General features: G+C 42.4%; 4 protein-coding genes across 10 annotated transcripts; 3 read left to right on the forward strand and 1 right to left on the reverse strand.

Moving 5' to 3' along the window:
- Positions 1–185: 185 nt before the first annotated feature.
- Positions 186–3,589, forward strand: LOC112289671 (uncharacterized). Of its 2 annotated transcripts, XR_016505898.1 has the most exons (3): positions 186–1,503; positions 1,689–3,059; positions 3,275–3,589. XR_016505898.1 is itself a non-coding variant. In XM_024535086.3 (2 exons), exons 1-2 carry the CDS (start codon positions 304–306, stop codon positions 2,748–2,750), a joined length of 2,262 nt encoding a protein of 753 aa, XP_024390854.1. In that variant the 5' UTR covers positions 186–303; the 3' UTR covers positions 2,751–3,589. The 2 variants fall into 2 exon arrangements, 1 of the variants encoding a protein (XP_024390854.1); XM_024535086.3 differs by having other exon boundaries at positions 1,689–3,589.
- Positions 3,539–9,381, reverse strand: LOC112289672 (uncharacterized). Of its 6 annotated transcripts, none has more exons than XM_024535089.3 (20): positions 9,171–9,381; positions 8,853–8,918; positions 8,405–8,461; positions 8,092–8,136; positions 7,854–7,910; positions 7,475–7,588; positions 7,173–7,229; positions 6,970–7,039; positions 6,686–6,741; positions 6,525–6,574; positions 6,287–6,329; positions 5,970–6,068; positions 5,668–5,745; positions 5,334–5,423; positions 5,126–5,188; positions 4,805–4,879; positions 4,660–4,702; positions 4,326–4,423; positions 4,129–4,205; positions 3,600–3,919 (listed from the first exon to the last, which is right to left on the reverse strand). In XM_024535089.3, exons 1-20 carry the CDS (start codon positions 9,225–9,227, stop codon positions 3,796–3,798), a joined length of 1,419 nt encoding a protein of 472 aa, XP_024390857.1. In that variant the 5' UTR covers positions 9,228–9,381; the 3' UTR covers positions 3,600–3,795. The 6 variants fall into 6 exon arrangements, 3 of the variants coding, with proteins under 3 accessions (XP_024390857.1, XP_024390855.1, XP_024390858.1); XM_024535087.3 differs by having other exon boundaries at positions 8,092–8,220; positions 9,171–9,378; XM_024535090.3 differs by having other exon boundaries at positions 8,092–8,213; positions 9,171–9,244.
- Positions 9,382–9,514: 133 nt separating this feature from the next.
- LOC112289673 (protein PGR) lies at positions 9,515–11,418 on the forward strand. The gene is made up of 5 exons (XM_024535091.3): positions 9,515–9,838; positions 9,955–10,068; positions 10,346–10,568; positions 10,716–10,964; positions 11,060–11,418. The coding sequence occupies exons 1-5, from the start codon at positions 9,681–9,683 to the stop codon at positions 11,189–11,191; spliced, it is 876 nt and encodes a 291-aa protein (XP_024390859.1). The 5' UTR covers positions 9,515–9,680; the 3' UTR covers positions 11,192–11,418.
- A 3,135-nt stretch (positions 11,419–14,553) lies between these two features.
- On the forward strand, positions 14,554–16,227 carry LOC112289849 (magnesium protoporphyrin IX methyltransferase, chloroplastic). The gene has a single exon (XM_024535503.3). The coding sequence runs from the start codon at positions 14,770–14,772 to the stop codon at positions 15,844–15,846; it is 1,077 nt and encodes a 358-aa protein (XP_024391271.1). The 5' UTR covers positions 14,554–14,769; the 3' UTR covers positions 15,847–16,227.
- Positions 16,228–17,045: the final 818 nt, after the last annotated feature.

Raw genomic sequence — 17,045 nt, forward strand, 5'->3', positions numbered from 1 at the left:
TGACATTGCACTGTGTTGCTATGAATTTGATTTGTTGGGTGGAAGAGGAGCATAGATAAAGGCAGAGTAGAGGGAATGATGCGCAGCTTGGAATCGAGGTGGAGGTGTCAGAATACGGCGAGGCTTTGTAATTCTCTGGATTCTAAGTAACGAGATCGAAGGGAGAGAGTGTAGTCAGGAAAGGTTCATGAGCTGGATAAGGATTAGGAGGATTTGGAGCTGTGCTTGTGTCAAGCAGCGAGAGGTGACGGTTGAACGAGATTCCAGGTTGTGAAGTGGAAGAAGGGAATCGAAGGAGCTTCAATGGGAGGCTTGAAGGAGGAGGCGAGGGACTTGATGCCGACTCTCGAGGATACGCTTGAGGAGGTAGAGCTACAGGCTGTTAAGACACAGACACTGAACTTAGAACAGGTGTTGAAGTTAGCGGCGTCGGAGTCGTCGCACCCTAGCGTGGCAGCAGTATGGCGCGATGCACCGGATTTTTCGAGCCAGAATGACACATCGTTACCAAGCCGTGGGATTGGCTCGTTGATGATTGAGGATGCTGTGGAGCCTCAGGTAGTCGGGCATGCACTGGTGAAGGCAGCTTGGGGAGGACACATTAACTGCGTTCGTCGCCTGCGGGAGATCCAGAGGGAGAAGCACAGCGGGAGCATTCTCGTTAGTCGCTTCAATGCGTTTGCACTTTTGAAAGCTGCTGAAAATGGCCATCAGGAGGTCATTCGGGAGCTTCTGCGGCCGATGATATCTGCGAGCACGGCTATGATGGGGTATGTCATTGCCACGAAATGGAAGGAGAAGGAGGCGTCTTCGTACCCGTTCGTGAAGAAGGCCGCCATCGTCCCGGGCAAAGACTGGATTGGGAAGCTCTCATCCACCAAGGATATGCTCCCGGCTGCTGCTCCAATCTCTTGTTCTAAGGGATGGGAACTGAAGGGCCTAGCCGGGGTTGCCGTGGAGCTGCACGATTGTATACGCGCGGCTTACAGCTTGTACTTGCTTTGGCGGGCGGCGGTCATCTCTGCTACTCACTGTCATGTTGAGGTGTTCAAGGTTCTGCTTCGGCAACGCGCTTTGGAGAACACTATGTTAGCCGATTCTTTCCACGGCGGCTCGGGACCGAAGAAAAGTTTCGATCATGGCGGGAAAAAGATAATCAGCCAGCGCGCCAAAATGGACACCGTCATGTATCAATTGGTGGAAGAGCTGAGCACCAAGAACTACCACGATGGCATCCTGTATGCGTTGTGGGGACACATCCAACGAGGAGGACGTGATTCTCCGCGCCCCGAGACCGGCCGACCTCGATGTGTGGCTCAGGCCATGAATGGCCTTTGGGAGATGCAATTGGAAGTTCCGCTTCTGATGATGCCCGTGGAGCATGCATTGCAGGAAGAGGAACCCTTTCGCCGCTACAAGCAGCTAACCCAGCTCTTCAGCCAACGCGCCAAAGTCAACATTCAGCTCACTGCCATTGTTGAAGCTCTGCCCAATTGTCTTCAGGTTCTCTCACCTTGCCTTGATCGAATCTCATGGAATCGCCTACTGTATTGGACCTGTTATGTTATCCTGCTTCCGTAAATATTCGCACGTTCGCCACGAACTTCACTAGGCATACTCTGTGGTGAGGAAACTGCCGTTGATGTGGTTGAGAAGTTGATACTACCGACATGGCTTGGCGCGTGCAGGTCGTGGTGGGAATCAAGCATGTGAGGTTCAAGGTGGAGAATTCTCGATGGGACCCTGATTGCATGGGCCATTTCCCGAGTTTGGTCAACTTGTCAGTGACACCGATAACGAAAGAGGGAACTGGAGTTACCATGACAAACTCGAGCTCAAATATCATTGTGAAGATTGGAAAGATGGAGAACGTGCAAGTTGGCTCTAATGCTGGCGATGGTGCGACTAGAGGTATCAGTGGCGGAATGACTGCTTCGGCCTCCATCGGCGTGACGTCTACAATGAAGAACAGGCCATGGAGGTTTGAGCAGCTTCCGTTGAAGGATGAGCGAGGCGGCAGCTTCGTGTGCACACTACAATCAATAAAAGGAATAATTTTCAACCGATCGAATACCATGCGGATGGCTGATAGAAATTCCAAGTGGAGGTTCGGGAGGCGGATGCCAAGCAACCCACTGGATGAGCTTCCCTTCACAAGTGAGGGTGGTGTCATTTTCACCAGTGCCGAGTTTGACGATACTATGATGTGGCGTTTCCCCAAGCACATGGAGGGGAAGAAACTGAGGTGGAGCATTGAGGGTCAAATCCATTCCACCTACACCACCGCCCGCTACTTCGAGACCCGGATGGCCACCTTCTGTGGTGATATTGAGGAGCCTCTCAAGCCTCTTGAAGTCAAAGACAAGAATGGTAAAAAGAACAGCGGGGACGAGAAGGTGGAAAGTATCGAGAAACCACCGAAGGATGCGAAATCCAACATGGGCGAGGAGAAAACTGCCACGGCTGATGCAAGCCCTACGTCTGAAAGCTCTACGAAGCCTAGTTTTGAGTGTGCTGAAGCTGAGTATCTTGAATTTTTGAAGTTCAAGAAGTTCAAGGAGAGAATGCTGAGACAAAGCCTGGGATCGGCTCAGGAACTGCAAGACTTAGGAAAAGAGAGCTTTGTGGGAAGGCACAGCGTAAGCTCAATTAAGGAACTGAACTGCCAAGGCATGAGAGAGAGAGAGAGATTGTGGCCTTTGTCGTCCCAGAGAAGGATGTTCTCGGTAATCAAGCAGCAATTGATGTAACACAAAAAGAACAGGATATTGGACGCGACTGTGGTGATGACCATCAGAGACCTACCGTTTATTCTCACAATTACAATGATATCGGGTCTGATCCCAGTCCAGCTGGTAGTGGGAATCAGTCAGGACTTGTAGGCTTTGCCGAAGATGATTCAGATAACCGAGGAGAGCTTTGGGAGCAAAGGCTTGCGGATTCGCGGGTGAGTGATGACGAAGATGTTATAATGGCTGAAAATGGAGAAATCAGCAGAAGCGAATCTCGTAACAATAGTACCAGAAGTATCACAGGTTTATCGGTCCGAACGCGGCATGGTAAACTGACACATCTCAGTAGAGGATGATCCTGTCGCGATTGAGTGGCGTGTACATGTGTAAATTATGATGTCAAGGCATTGATCCACTGCAATTTTATTTCTTCACGATTCTACCCAGAATTGAGGGACCTACCCCCCTGCCTGCTGTAGCATCGGTATCATTTGTTTCTGGTACGTCAACTCCTTCTTACCGTCGATTTATTTCTGATACAGGTCAGTTCAAGCATATATAAGTTTTGGTACCAAGGCGTGACAAAACTGCTACTTCTACCTACAATAAACAGCGGATACTTTTGCCTGCAATTTTTTATGAGGTGCTACTCTCCAGGGAGGAGCTTTCTAGTTCATCGAATTCTTTTCAGGCTGATTTGGTTTCTAGACTATTTACCGATCTTTTCAAGAACCATAGGAAGAAGTAACTATGTTTCAGACGTGCCCTGAAATGATTTCTGGTCTTACCGGTTATTACACGAGCTATTTCGACAAACGTGTAGTGAATTAATAAGTAAAGCACTGATTTTTTTACGTTACGCTTGCATCAGAAGGTGATTACGTGGTGGCCACTGCAGTTTCAATTGCTGTTAGTGTTTTATGTAGTGGAGCAATTACGTCTCCACATCATGTAGTTTCTAACTTCTTTTTGGGAAAAGTTCTTTCTCTTTGACCAAACATCTCCGCAGCAACATGTAACATCCAATCAGATTTATGATTGTTTGGATATATAATGATGGGAACTAAGTTGGATCTAAACTGATGTCTGCTTGAGCAACTCCTGATTTTTCAACTTTTCCGGCAAGTATGTCACAAGCCCCCTTGTGCATCTTCCAGACAGAGACCTGACATTCTCGTCCACAATACCTGAAGAATGGAAAATATTGCGGCGGGTTTTAGGTTAGTATGTTCCAATTTAACGTATTTGTGTAAACATTCTCGTTCTCGTCCTAGAAGTGGTGCAGGAATACTTACTCACATTGTTAGTCGTGAAAGGCTAATAATTCAATCCAAACCTAGAATATGTTACCTGCGGTTTTTCGGGAAATGCAAAAGATTGTGCGTTCCTAAATTACCATTCGCTTTTACAACGGGAGCATCGTTGAACAGCAGCCTTCTTGCACGCCGCACAAGTGGGTTGCTCCATCAATTCCTGCACCACCAATGTAAGTTGTGCCACCGAGGTGATGTGTTGTAACATTCTGAATCAGTTGGGTGCCTTTTAGCGGCACACTATGCTTTACTGAATACTTTGAGAGCGAGCTTACAATACCCCAAATTGGAACAGTCTGAGCATCTCTTGAGCTTCGCGTTGTGTTGCGCTGGAGGCTTCTGAAAACACACTTTGCAATTGCTTCTGGGCAATCACTCCTGCAGAAAAAGGGTTCGCCTAAATTATGCTTCATGAAATTGTGTCTAGAGGCGTCATAAACCATTTACGATTTAATATTTTTTATTTTATTTGTTAGTTCTAACCAACATCTTGAGTTACATACTTTCCTGGCTAGATTTCCCTCCTATTTCTAGGCACCTCTTAATTGATTCATTCCCAATGAATGCTTAATATGATAACAATGAGAAATTTTCAAGGTTCCAATGCTCCTTACTCCAATTGTTTTTGGCCATCAGTTTCTCCCGGAGTTCAGGTACCTGAAACATGATTTTTATGCTATTTTACAGCGACTCTATCAGGTAATCCTTCAAATAACATCTTGATTAACGGTATGTAAAGGAATTATTATAAGAAATGACCTGTTCAATGATCAGCCTGCCTGATGCAGATTCAACACCAGTCTGTGGAACCTGTATCGCCAGCTGCTCTACTGCCTGCCAGTAAAAAAATAATCCATGAACACAAACTTGTTGTCAAACACTCTCATGTGATGCAAGGCTCACCTCAAGATCTAATGGGAGCTTTTACCCAGTGACGAGGCGTAGCAACTGAAACTTACGATGTTCCCAATGTTGAGCCTCAGGCTCAGTGAATAAACAGTGACATGCGGGACATGCCTTTGGCATTGGAATCTCTTCCAAGTAGGAGAAGATAACATTGCTGGGAGAGACAATACTAACCCATTTCAGATCCTTGAGGACGGGCAGCTGATCAACGAGCAAGTTATTCAGGTACTTTCGCAGCTGCACACAGTTTTACGATTTTGAATTCTGATGTCAGCATATAGGGGAGAGGTAAAGTCCAACATGAATTATAGTTGGGAAAGGTTACTTGAAAAAACATAAGAAAATATAAAAAACAAAATAAAAGGAAGAAAAATAAAAAGACCTTGAGAACTTGCGATCGTCTAAAATCATCGTAATTATACTTGAGGCGACATCTCTTGTCCACAATCAGATTGTATATACATAACCACAGCTGGAACGAGCCGCGAACAAGAGATTATTTTGTCATCGTGAAGATGCGACGTGAAGATGCTCGTTAACAGTCTGTGCAGCTTGTTTACATTGAAACTCATGGTAATGATGTGAACAGATGCCACTACTTTTCGGCTGTTTCAGTTCCTACTGCAAGACGTTTCATGCAAACCTTTAAAAGATGACATTAACCAAGTAGGCTTTTCACGAGCAAAGAGAGTAAGACTCAAAGAGGTAAATAAAACCTGGGCATCGGGCTTCATCAACCTGAAGCGGTCAGATCCCGACACTTCTGTCCACTTTCCTTCTGCATATTTCTCTAGCTGCAAAAATAATGCAGAGTCACAGTTGACATTCAATATGCGCCTGGGTCAAATTCGATTGTTTTCGTTGTAACAGGGTTCCTCACTGATAAATGGCGAAGCTGTGTATTATATACTTGAATTATATCCGCAGTGGAGGGAACAACGCATACAGAGATACACGACAGCCTTTATTTACGTGTAAAGATCCACTAGAAATGCCTAAACTTCGTGCAGGTTCCAACCACCGGTTTTCCGGATCGAGTTCTTTTTCGATTCCATGGAGGGTTCTCTACAAGCGGAACGAGGGCCATGATAATATCGTGGCAATCCAGCATTCGTGCCTGCATTATTCTTCAACATCAGCTGTTCTGAGAACGTCAAATCAACCAATCTCGAATTGACAAAGAATAGATACATTTTTCCTGATCTCACTTGAGGATGCACAAAAGCAAGATTGATGGCACGATTCCAAGCTACACACACGCTATCCTCAGCCTGCATAACTTGGAAAGCACTCCAACTCCAAAGAGTTGGAATGTTTTGTATTTACATGACTCACCATAACAGAAAGGGGGAGAGCACCCATATAATCTGTTAGATATCTGCAATGAAATCAACACATGTGTGAGTTTGTGCAACTAGGAATCAGAATCAGCAATATTTTAGGTTAAAAGAAAGTCTTCTACGATTCTCTTCCGAACACTACGCGTCGCAAAGGTAGATTGTCTATATAGACACAAGGCAAAGAGAAAGAAATTAGAACATGAAACAACTCGCTTCCTTGGGAAACGGGTTACCTGAGAATAGAGATGGAGCAGACGGCAACTCCAAACTCCATACCAGCTGCCTGAACGTTGAAACAAACAACTTATGCATCGGTTAACCGTCACAAATGCAGACACACATACGTGAGCTTTGTTCTACTTCGACTTTACACTCACTAGAGTTGATTTCGAACCTTTTCTTGAAGATCCTCCTCAGGTAACATTTCTGAAATTGCTTTTCCGCTTCGTTCTGCACATGCAAGTTGCAATGTAGCACACGTTTGTCACTCCAGGTTTAGGGTCCCAGCAAGTATTATTGCTTAAAGCTGAAGGCTGAGACTAGAATAGCAGAGGACGGCAATTTCAATGGCGAAAAACAGTCAACCAGCAGTTCAAAACTTTCAGATCTCCTTTTCAAGTGGTTTTTATAAACTTCAAGGTGATTTTAAGGGGAAGTAACGAAGTGAATTCAATGAACCTTTGTATGCTGCATCCTCGGCCCCCTGAGTGTTGAGATACACAAGTTTGCGGTAGCAATAATCTGTGAGCTGTCACAAACCGGAGATAAAATCACATGATATAAGATTATTGCAATCACAAGATTCTCTGCATGAGAACGTTGTGAGGTGTGTAGGTGCAAGCAATAATAAAGCGAGTGGACACCCAGAGACCAAATCATACCTCCAATAAAGAATCCGCATCCATGGCTTCGCATACTTCCCGGTGAAACAAAATCACCTACGCCCAGATCTTACAGATAGTCACGACAGAAGGAATATACTTTATTAATTGTCTCTGCAAATTTATGTTATCCTCTTTGTCATTAACGTTCGGAGGTTTGGAAAATGAACTTTAAACGGGCGAATCAATCATTGCCAAATGGGTCTGAGCTCTATAAAGGACGAAGCGGCTCACTGTTCACGAGATCGATAACAAGAAGAAAGCATGAGAACTATGTGGTGTCAGCCAAAGTTCACAGAAACCTCAAGCAAGTTAACAATGGTCGTTTCTTGGTATAAAACAAGGTGAATATTGATGTTAGAAGGCTGCTCAGCAAGTGCCTTAAGGATATGCGGGAGCACTTTTTCTTTCCAAATCTGCGACAGTGAACTTCAGGTCATGAGAAAGAGAAAAAGGAGGAGAAAACAGAAAAAGGAAAAAAGGAAAACAGAGGCATTGATTCCATTTTCTGATAAAGAGAAAAATGCGTCGGAGAAGTGTGCTCAGTTACTAACTGTAACCTTGGGCACGAAGACTGAGAGATGTCAAGATACCTTAGCCAGGAAATACTAACAACATCGAGAAGGATATTTGTTCATGCAGGCCATGAAGCTACACTTGTCAGGCGTATACGTTACTGACCTCAATCACTAGCAGCTCATGTATAAGCAATCCCAATTTGTCGTGAGAAGTTAAGGCCTGTGAACGCAATGTACCCCAGACCCGATCACTCAAACTCTTGTACATTTTATTGACACCAAATGCACCAGTACAATCTGAATTAAATGAGTTCTATCAAACGATTGTTGAAGAGTCAAGCAAATCTACGGGGTTAAATTTTGTAAAATTTTGAAGTGGAGGGCGAAGAGATATTTCATACCACCATTACGAATTCGTCATTATGCACCATTGTGTTGTAATGCGCCTGACAAACCATCCGGCGCTTGGTTAGATTCAGCTTGCCTCGCGCCGTAAAAGCTTTACCTTCAGTTGATGAATTCCCTGTTTTCTAAAAATGGATACGTATTCTTCAATATTTGGAACTACATGTGCTGGCTGAAGAACTTTTACAGCTCAGTACAAAAGAACCCTAAATTATCCTCACATCTAAAAAACTTCCGAACTCTCATAAAATGAGCATGTTACAGGAAGGTCTCAAAAACAGTAAAAAGTGAGGGCTCTCAAAGGCTAACCTGCAAGTTGAGTTTCTCCAGATTTGCGTGCTGTGTTAACCATTTCCTACTTCCAATCTGCGCACTCTCTCAGAATGTATTGCAAGATGTCACAAAACATGGAGCCTTCGTTCTTTCCGGCTAACGCCCCTAAATTCTCTCGATAAAACTTACTCAAACCAGCATAGGACTAATTACTTAAAAATTTGCAGCCATGTTAGTTTAAATGCAAATTACATGATGTTTTTTCAAACCTGATTACAAAACACAAATAACAAAGTAGAGGTGCGATTTGTGTGTAAGGATCCAATGTAAAGGTGACTTGAGAATGTATCAGCAAACAGAGTGAGGGAAGTTCGCACATATAAGCGAAGTACTTTAATAGATGAACTTGCAGAGATCGAAACATCTGGAATACTGATATGCACGCTTCGCACAACATATAAGTGGCGATAGTGAGTGAGTATACCTGCTCAATTGGAAAGAGAGTCAGATGTTGTACTAGATATTCGGCGTCCATTCTATTCAGCAGTTCCTGCTCACCAACCAAGAGCGACAATAAGTTAAACCCTTCGTAGCGTGCTCCTTACAATATGATATCGTACCCAATTGAGCATTTCGGCAGTGCTTGCATTTTTACAACATTGAAGTTTGGCCGTCGAATCCGAGGCTCAAATCTGAGTGAAAATACCCCACGAGAACATGCCTCGCATCTGCGCGTACTTCATTTACTACAAAAAACCCCACAACGATGGTTGTCAAATTCTGGCCAGCGATGTGCACTCACCACATCATCGTACTTTAGATAATCTGGCCGTCCCGTCTCTCCTTCCATGACATCCATCGTCACTGGGTTAGAGTTCGCCACAATCTTGCAACAGCCGACGTCAACAAAAATTCCTTCGACCACAAAGTTGGAAAAAACACGTCTGTACTAAATAAATCATGGAAACGACAATAAAGAGGAGTCTTTCCTCCTCTTCGACTCTGATGAAAACATTCACAAACCAATTCTGACAGTTGCCAGAACGGAGATGGGTGCACTTTCCAAAGAGCTTTGTTCCCTCTGGTGACTTTTGGACGAATGAAAGTATGAAGCTGTTCCTTCTGCAACACTATTCTAAATAGCATCATCCATACATGTGCTTTCGGGATTCCGGCGACGGGCTGTGAGTTACTAAATGTTTAGTACTTGTTCTTTCTCTAAACTAAAAATCTTTCAGCTTATGCTTAAGTTTTGTTCAATTCCTTCAGGCTTAGATTGTGGGTGCCTCTAGGAATAGCTAACTGGGAAGCAATGGACATTGGGAGCAAATTGGGAATAGGGCGGCCCCTTATTGCTGCTGCTGTGTCGAGTTTAATCGCTCTGCGATCGTGGCGCCACAAGTCTTTGTCTACGTCTGGGGCTTTGGCTGGTTTAATGCTCCTCACGATCTCTTTGACTGCCGGTCCGCGGTTCGTGTTTTGTTTATTTATCTATTTATTTTTGCTGCTTGCTAATGTTCCTCTTGTGAAATGTTCAGTACAAATATTTGGTGCTTATCTAGCTGACTGAAATCGTAAACATTCAGGTTTGGAGCGGTGATACTCGCATTCTTTTTCAGCTCTTCGCAGCTGACCAAATACAGGTCAGATGTGAAAAAGAGTATAGATGAAGATTTCAAGGCGGGAGGCCAGCGTGACTGGTAAGCTCTTGGAATGACTGTCGAATTCTGCTTCTTCGATTTTCCTACAAAATTTAGGGTACTTGAGAAACTCTAAAATTTGCTGCATTCCACCCATTGGGATATCTCTGGGGTTATTTGAAATCGCGTGTAGATGTTTTTGTGATGGAAAATATGTCTCCATAACTTAACTCTAACCCTGAAACGGGCATCATTATCTAATACATAACACGATCATGGTAGGAGCAGGGTTACGTAGGTCTTTGCAGGAACTAACAAAAAAATTGGCACGCCTTAGGTCACAGGTGCTTGCAAATGCATTAGTGGGAACGCTACTGTCATTAGGTGTGGCAGTATCAACGGGCTGGCAGGATACATGCTTGGATTCGCAGAGAGCTCCGTTGGTAACAGCGATGCTGGCTGGGGTTCTTGGTCACTATGCGTGCTGCAACGGAGACACATGGTCTTCGGAATTGGGAGTACTAAGCAAAATTCAGCCTCGACTCATCACCTCGTTTAAGGTAAAGCTTCCCTTTTGAACTCTCGCCTTGGTTCAGTCTCTGCATTTGCATCTGCATGAGATCACAACCCTGTAATATTCCCCTTACATGGCCTTGTGAATTATATAGTTTTTAACTCACTCTGAGTCTTGACGTGTCGTCATTTAGCCAGTGCCGCGGGGGACGAATGGAGGTGTGTCTGTGTTAGGCACGGCTGCCGCAGCTGCCGGAGGAACGTTCATAGGTTTAGTATTTGTGCTGGTAGGATTGTTTTCTACTCGCTGCGAAGGCCCAGTTTGGGGAATGCAGTGGCTGGCTCTCCCACTGGGTACTCTGTGTGGCTTGCTTGGAAGCGTGCTGGATTCATTCCTTGGAGCCACTGTTCAATTTAGTGGAAACTGCGTCGTTCGGAAGAAGGTATGTGACTTTGTACCCTCTTTGGCGAATTCCTACGAGTTTCTGGGTTTCAGTAACGCTGAATTTATTCTGATGGTTTACTTGATGCGTTGCAGGTGGTAGGAAAACCAGGCCCAACAGTGCAGAGGATAGCGGGGCATGATCTCATGAGCAACACTGGTGTCAATTTTGTATCTGCACTTGTCATTGCTTTAGCTTCAGCGACAGCTTCTCTATATTTATTCTGATACTAAAACGAAATTAGCGATTCATTCTGGAAATTGTCTTGCATCAGACGCCTGTATATTGATCCTTAAGGTGACAACCTCATGCACTCCAACCGTTCTTTACTCAAGTAATTTGGCATATCTTGTGCTCTAGAAGTGTACAGTATCTCCTTAGGTGTGCATGTAGTAATGGACCCTCCCAGTCGCGAAGACCGTAATTAAATGCAAACTGCAAGGAATTTTAAGCATTCTGACAGTCTGGAGGTGCATGTTAATGGGGACGTTAAATCAGAGCACGCTAACTGTGCAGGATTGCTGACCTACATCCCAAGACCGTGGTTTGCGGTCTCACACGGTAACACCTGCTCACTGCAGACTCTAAGTCTGTTGAAATCGTTTGCTGGTTGCGTAATTGTGTCGATTGGGTTTCTTCGTCGGGACCCACATCTGGTCCCCTTTGCTGGCGCTGGTGTCGAATTTAAAGCCATTATGATTGATCTCGGAAATAATTGTTGTAGTTCTGCTACACTGTAGAAGTGGTCTTCACTTCTTCATGTTCCTGCGCTGCTTTGTCCTTCACTCCTTTGTAAGTTACCTAGCTTCAACTGTTGAAAACTTTCGATTTCATTGCTTGTCGATTTTAGATGGATTTTTCGTTCAGTTTGGAGGTGTTTGTGGCGAGTCTTGATTCGCTTGCTTTCAGTGAAGAAGAGGCCTTCAATGAATTCTCTGCATCTTCACATGATGTTGCACAATATTCAGGCTATATGAAAAGGTTTTAGAGCTGCTTTTAAATACCTGTAAATCTTTGGTGATTTATATCAGTAGTATCTGTGCAAAAAGTCAGGAGCAATCCTCCCCTAAAATTGAGGAACTGCTGTCACCCAAGGTAGATAAGTAGGGATTAAACTATGTATTGTCAATCGTGTTGCTTGTGGATGATTTCCTGAGGTTTGATTTAGTTTGAAGGTGAGTATGACAACTCTTGTATTAAGTCAATTACTCTATAGTGAACATGTTGGATTTAGTGATACATTTTAAGACAATAAATTAAGGGTGTTGTTAATGCCACTACAATTTTCTATTCACCACATGTTATCTTAGTTTTCGCTTTTGTCAACTCAATTAATTTTTATTAAGATTAAATTTATTTTCTATATAATTTGAAAAAAAGAATAAATATTGGAAATATTAATATTTTCATATTGAAATAAAAAAAATTAAAGAAATATATTGAGTGGGTGGCAAGTTGTGGTGGTAGTAGTGAAACTTATGATGGCATTAACATCACCCTAAATTGAATATAAATATTTCTTATCTTTATTCTATATATGTATTTTGATATATGTTTTTATACATAAAATGTATAATAGATTCTCTTCTACTTGAACTATTTATTTGCTTCAAATCACTTAAAATAAATGATTGTTGCGATTAAAGTTTTAGATTCCTAAAATAAAAAAAAATCCTTTAGCTTTAATTTGTAAGATTCTAATCTTACAAGATTATTAATTAAAAAAATGGAGGTTTTTATTGAAATAATTAGCAATCATTTATCATTTTTTTTGTTTTGTTTTGTTTTGCGTTCAATTAGGTCAAAAGAAAAACTCTCATTATTTTTAAATAGTAGAATATAAGATTTTTTGTACGAATTCAAGACAATCAAATCAACATTCAAAAAAAAAAAAAAAAGATAAAAAATAAAATAAAAATTCAAAAGTAAAATTATTAATAAAAAGATGTTTGAAAACCCTTGCAAGTCACAACTTCTTTGAATTTATTCAAACTTGGTTGATTTTATCTTCAAGTTTCAAAAAATATCAATTATAGATTATGAATAAATTTATTTACAACATAAAATTTCTTAAAGCTATATAAAAATAAAAACTATGAGTTATATAATACATTATACATAGAAGATAATGCATTAATTTGAATAGTTTACTGCAAATTAGGTTTTGCTTAATAACCAATTTGTCACATGTATAAGTTTAAAGATTGTTATTGTTTCTTCATTCCAAACTAATGCATAAAAACAAGATCAATATATATTATGAAAATCAAAGTTATAAAATTTTAAAATGCTTATTTAGATAATGGTTCCTCATATTGTTTAAATAAAAAAAAATTAAATAAATATGATAAGACAAAGAAATTTTTTTTAAATTAAAATTTTATAATAAATAAACTTTTTTTAGGAAATCACAAAAACTAAGCCAATTTTTTTTAAATATAATATTGCAATAGATAATTATTCACTTGATTAATGTAACAAGAAGTTAAACTTAAACATGCATCTCTAAGATCAATCTTATTTAGCAAAAAAGAAGAATTCACAACTTGTACATGTGGTTATATAAATATAAAGATATAAAATATTTATGATTTAAAATTTAAGAGATCAAGATAATCATGGAATATTAAATAAAAGCTATAAGAATCTAATATAAATATAAAGTTGACAATTAAAAAAAATGATTAAATTGAGTTTCAATGATTAAATTAAGTTGAATAAATGGATTAAGTTGCAATTCTAAATAACACAATATGCAATTAAAAAAATCATGTAACTTAATGATCAAAAACCATGAAAAGGAAAATAATAAATTATAAGGGATATTAAATTGATCCATCTAAATCTTATATTGACAGGTACAAAATGATTAACAACTATTTTAGTGGATGTAGCAATTGTATTTGAATTTAAGACATTGTCACTTAATACATAAACATGGCTAATTTATTGCCATGCTGCATGAGGACTTTCTCTAAATTAATTAAAATAAATAGCTAAAAGGTAGAAGAAGTCAAAGAAGGCTAAAGCTAAGTCGAAGTGTAATACAATTGGTTTATTTAGAATGATTAACCAGCTTGGAATAAATTAACGCACAATTGAAGATAGAAAGAAGTAAAGTTGTCTATGACAAAAGTAAGGTGTGGGGTGATTGGTATAGTCACTATTTTGAAGTTACATAACAGATCAATTTAAAATTTAAGTTGGTTAATTTAATATTTTTTAAAATTATGTTCAAATATATCATCTTATTTGGAAATAATGTAGTAAAAATTTGAGAAAATAAGTTACAAAATACATGAAAATAATAATTTAAATTGAATTTTTTCTTCTAATTTTTTATATTAAAAAAATAGAAATAGCGCCCTTCAAACACAAACGATGAGACATTGATGCAAATTAATAGGATAATTGTGGTTCCTAGACGAGACGAGAAGAGGGGAACCTTCGTCGAGACTCTCGGTTGTAGGGCTCCAGCCAAAGGGATGAAGATGATGGCCCTGCCACCGTGGCGGATGCATGATCCACTCACCGTCCAATGGACGCCCGCCGCCGGATTCCTTCGACACTGCCCGACGCTCCATTTCCCTTCGCAGGATGAATTCGTGGCCCTCGATCGCACTCGCGGCTCTTGGATCAGTTTGCGGTTCCGGCATCGCAAGCGGATTGAACAGGTGCAAGCGAAGCGGAACAGAGCAGCCCGCTGGTGCTGGCTTGGATTTAGAAGCGGTGTTGGGGTGGGGCTGAAGCTACGCAGCACAGGTAAACACGGAGAGAGAGAGCGAGAGGATTGTGTGCGTTGGTTATGGCAGCCATGGCTGCTGCTGCTGTGTGTACTGCGAGCTCAACAGCAGCGCTGACACAATGCGGGCACCGTGAAGCTTCTGCTGCTCTTCGGTCTTCATTTTGCCCTGCGCTGGGGTCTTTGAATAGCAATTTGCGAGTGGGGGTTTCGTCGAGGAGCGCCAGGGGGAGCCTCCAAGTCACGGCTGCATTGCCCATCGTGGAATTGGCTGCGCAGGCTCTGGGTGGTGATGGATTGGCTGTGATAGAGAGCGACGGGTTCTCTGGATTGCAATTCGCAGTTGCCAGTGGGGGTGCCATTGCCGCTCTTGCGGCAGCGTTATCGCTTGCTGACCCGGAGAAGCGTCGTCAAAAGCAGGCGGAAGAGACCGGGGGTGACGAGAAGGCTGTAGTGCGCAATTACTTCAATACCCAGGGATTTGAACGTTGGAGACGTATCTACGGGGAGACAGATGATGTGAACTCCGTCCAGCTTGACATTCGCCAAGGTCATGCGCAGACGGTTGAGAAGGTGATGCGGTTCTTGAAGGACAGGCCTCTCGAGGGAGTCACCATTTGCGACGCCGGCTGCGGTACTGGTAGCCTCTCAATCCCGCTTGCTCTTGAAGGTGCGGAAGTGTACGCCAGTGACATTTCGTCGGCTATGGTGGATGAAGCGGCGAAGCGAGCAGAGGCAGCCCTGAAGTCTAACGCCAATGACAAGCCGACTCAAGTTCCAAAGTTCGAAGCTCGCGACTTAGAGTCTATTTCTGGGAAGTACGATACCGTTGCGTGTTTGGATGTGTTGATTCACTACCCGCAGGACAAAGCCGGCGGCATGGTGCAGCACTTGGCGTCGCTCGCCGAGAATCGCCTAATTTTGAGCTTCGCCCCTTACACCTTGTACTACGCCGTTCTCAAGAGGATTGGGGAATTGTTTCCGGGGCCTTCTAAGGCTACTCGGGCTTATTTGCACGCTGAGGAGGATGTGGAGGCTGCCCTCAAAGAGGTTGGATGGGTTGTCAAGAGAAAGGAGATGACGGGCACGAAATTCTACTTCTCTAGATTGCTCGAGTGCGTTCCCGTTTCCAAAGCTTAGGGGAAAAAACCCTTGTGTCTCTCCCTACGTTTGTGGGTTTTTCACCTTTCAATCATGTGGCCCAATGCTTCCCGTGCCTTTGTAGGCAGGGTGTCTTTTCGAATTTTTGTTGCAAGCAGGTAGCTTTAGTAAGCCAGGTTATGCATAGTCGTTAGTCACAGCGCACTATATGGGGACTTTATAATTAGATTGCTGCAAGTCTACACTTTTTGTTGGGTTTTATGAGGCAGAGGTTTAAGGAGCAATTGCTGTCTCATTTTCAACTCTGGAAGATTAGATTAAGCTCTTCCTGCGAGCCGCTGAGCGCCAGGAAGGTTCGATGGTCAATGAGATTGTCTTTGATGTTAGCGCAATTCAATATTCTTAGCAAACAATTTGCAACCCACTGAGCCACAAATGTTCCTTCCACTGACTCTCAATCTCGACACGTTATTTCCTCTCATTTCATGATTCAATCTATATGGATTATTCCACCTCATGTTTCATTTTGAGAACCCATCATGGAGAATATCTGGTGTGAGTCTGTGTGAGCGCCATACATATGTTGATGAGGCGAAAGGCAGACAATGATGATGTCTCCCCATGTGAAACAAGGAGAAGCCTAGTTTAAACTAAGAATTGTGTCCCAAGGTACATCGGCCACAGTATGTGACCATTCCTAGTCTTCAAAGGTACAACTTCAAGAATGGATCACGCTCACAGGACGCTTGGTGCAGATTTTGAGGCTGCTTAAGCTACATGCAAATTGTGTTAAAACTTCAATACATCATGTTAAACAATTGCTGGCCTTGTGGCGCGTCTCTGCGGTTCTTTCGAGTGCGCCTGCAGAACATTTATAGACCCAAGGGAAATTAGCTTAGTGTATCGATAGTGCTGCTCACCTAGATCTTTGGAGAAGGAATGGGTGTTGCAGGGAAGACTGCATCGTATTTCAAGTTGGAGGCTATGACTTGGGACACGTGGGGTATCTCTTGCCTTCTTCATTCACAAAAAATGAGACCTCAATCGTTGCAGCACAGTCATTCTCATCAACCTGGTCCTCGGATACAGACTCCGAAGGTGAATGATGACGAATGCTACTGTTGATAATTCCGACTCGTCGAAGTAAACTAACAGTGGATGGTTATCTGACCCCAAGAGTTGAGTTGCTTGAACAGATGTATTACATTGGCCCGTAGACATCTCAGGAAAGGTGTATT

This window comes from Physcomitrium patens, chromosome 12 (assembly GCF_059467195.1).
Source record: "Physcomitrium patens ecotype Gransden chromosome 12, ASM5946719v1, whole genome shotgun sequence".
Taxonomy (NCBI): Eukaryota; Viridiplantae; Streptophyta; class Bryopsida; order Funariales; family Funariaceae; genus Physcomitrium; species Physcomitrium patens.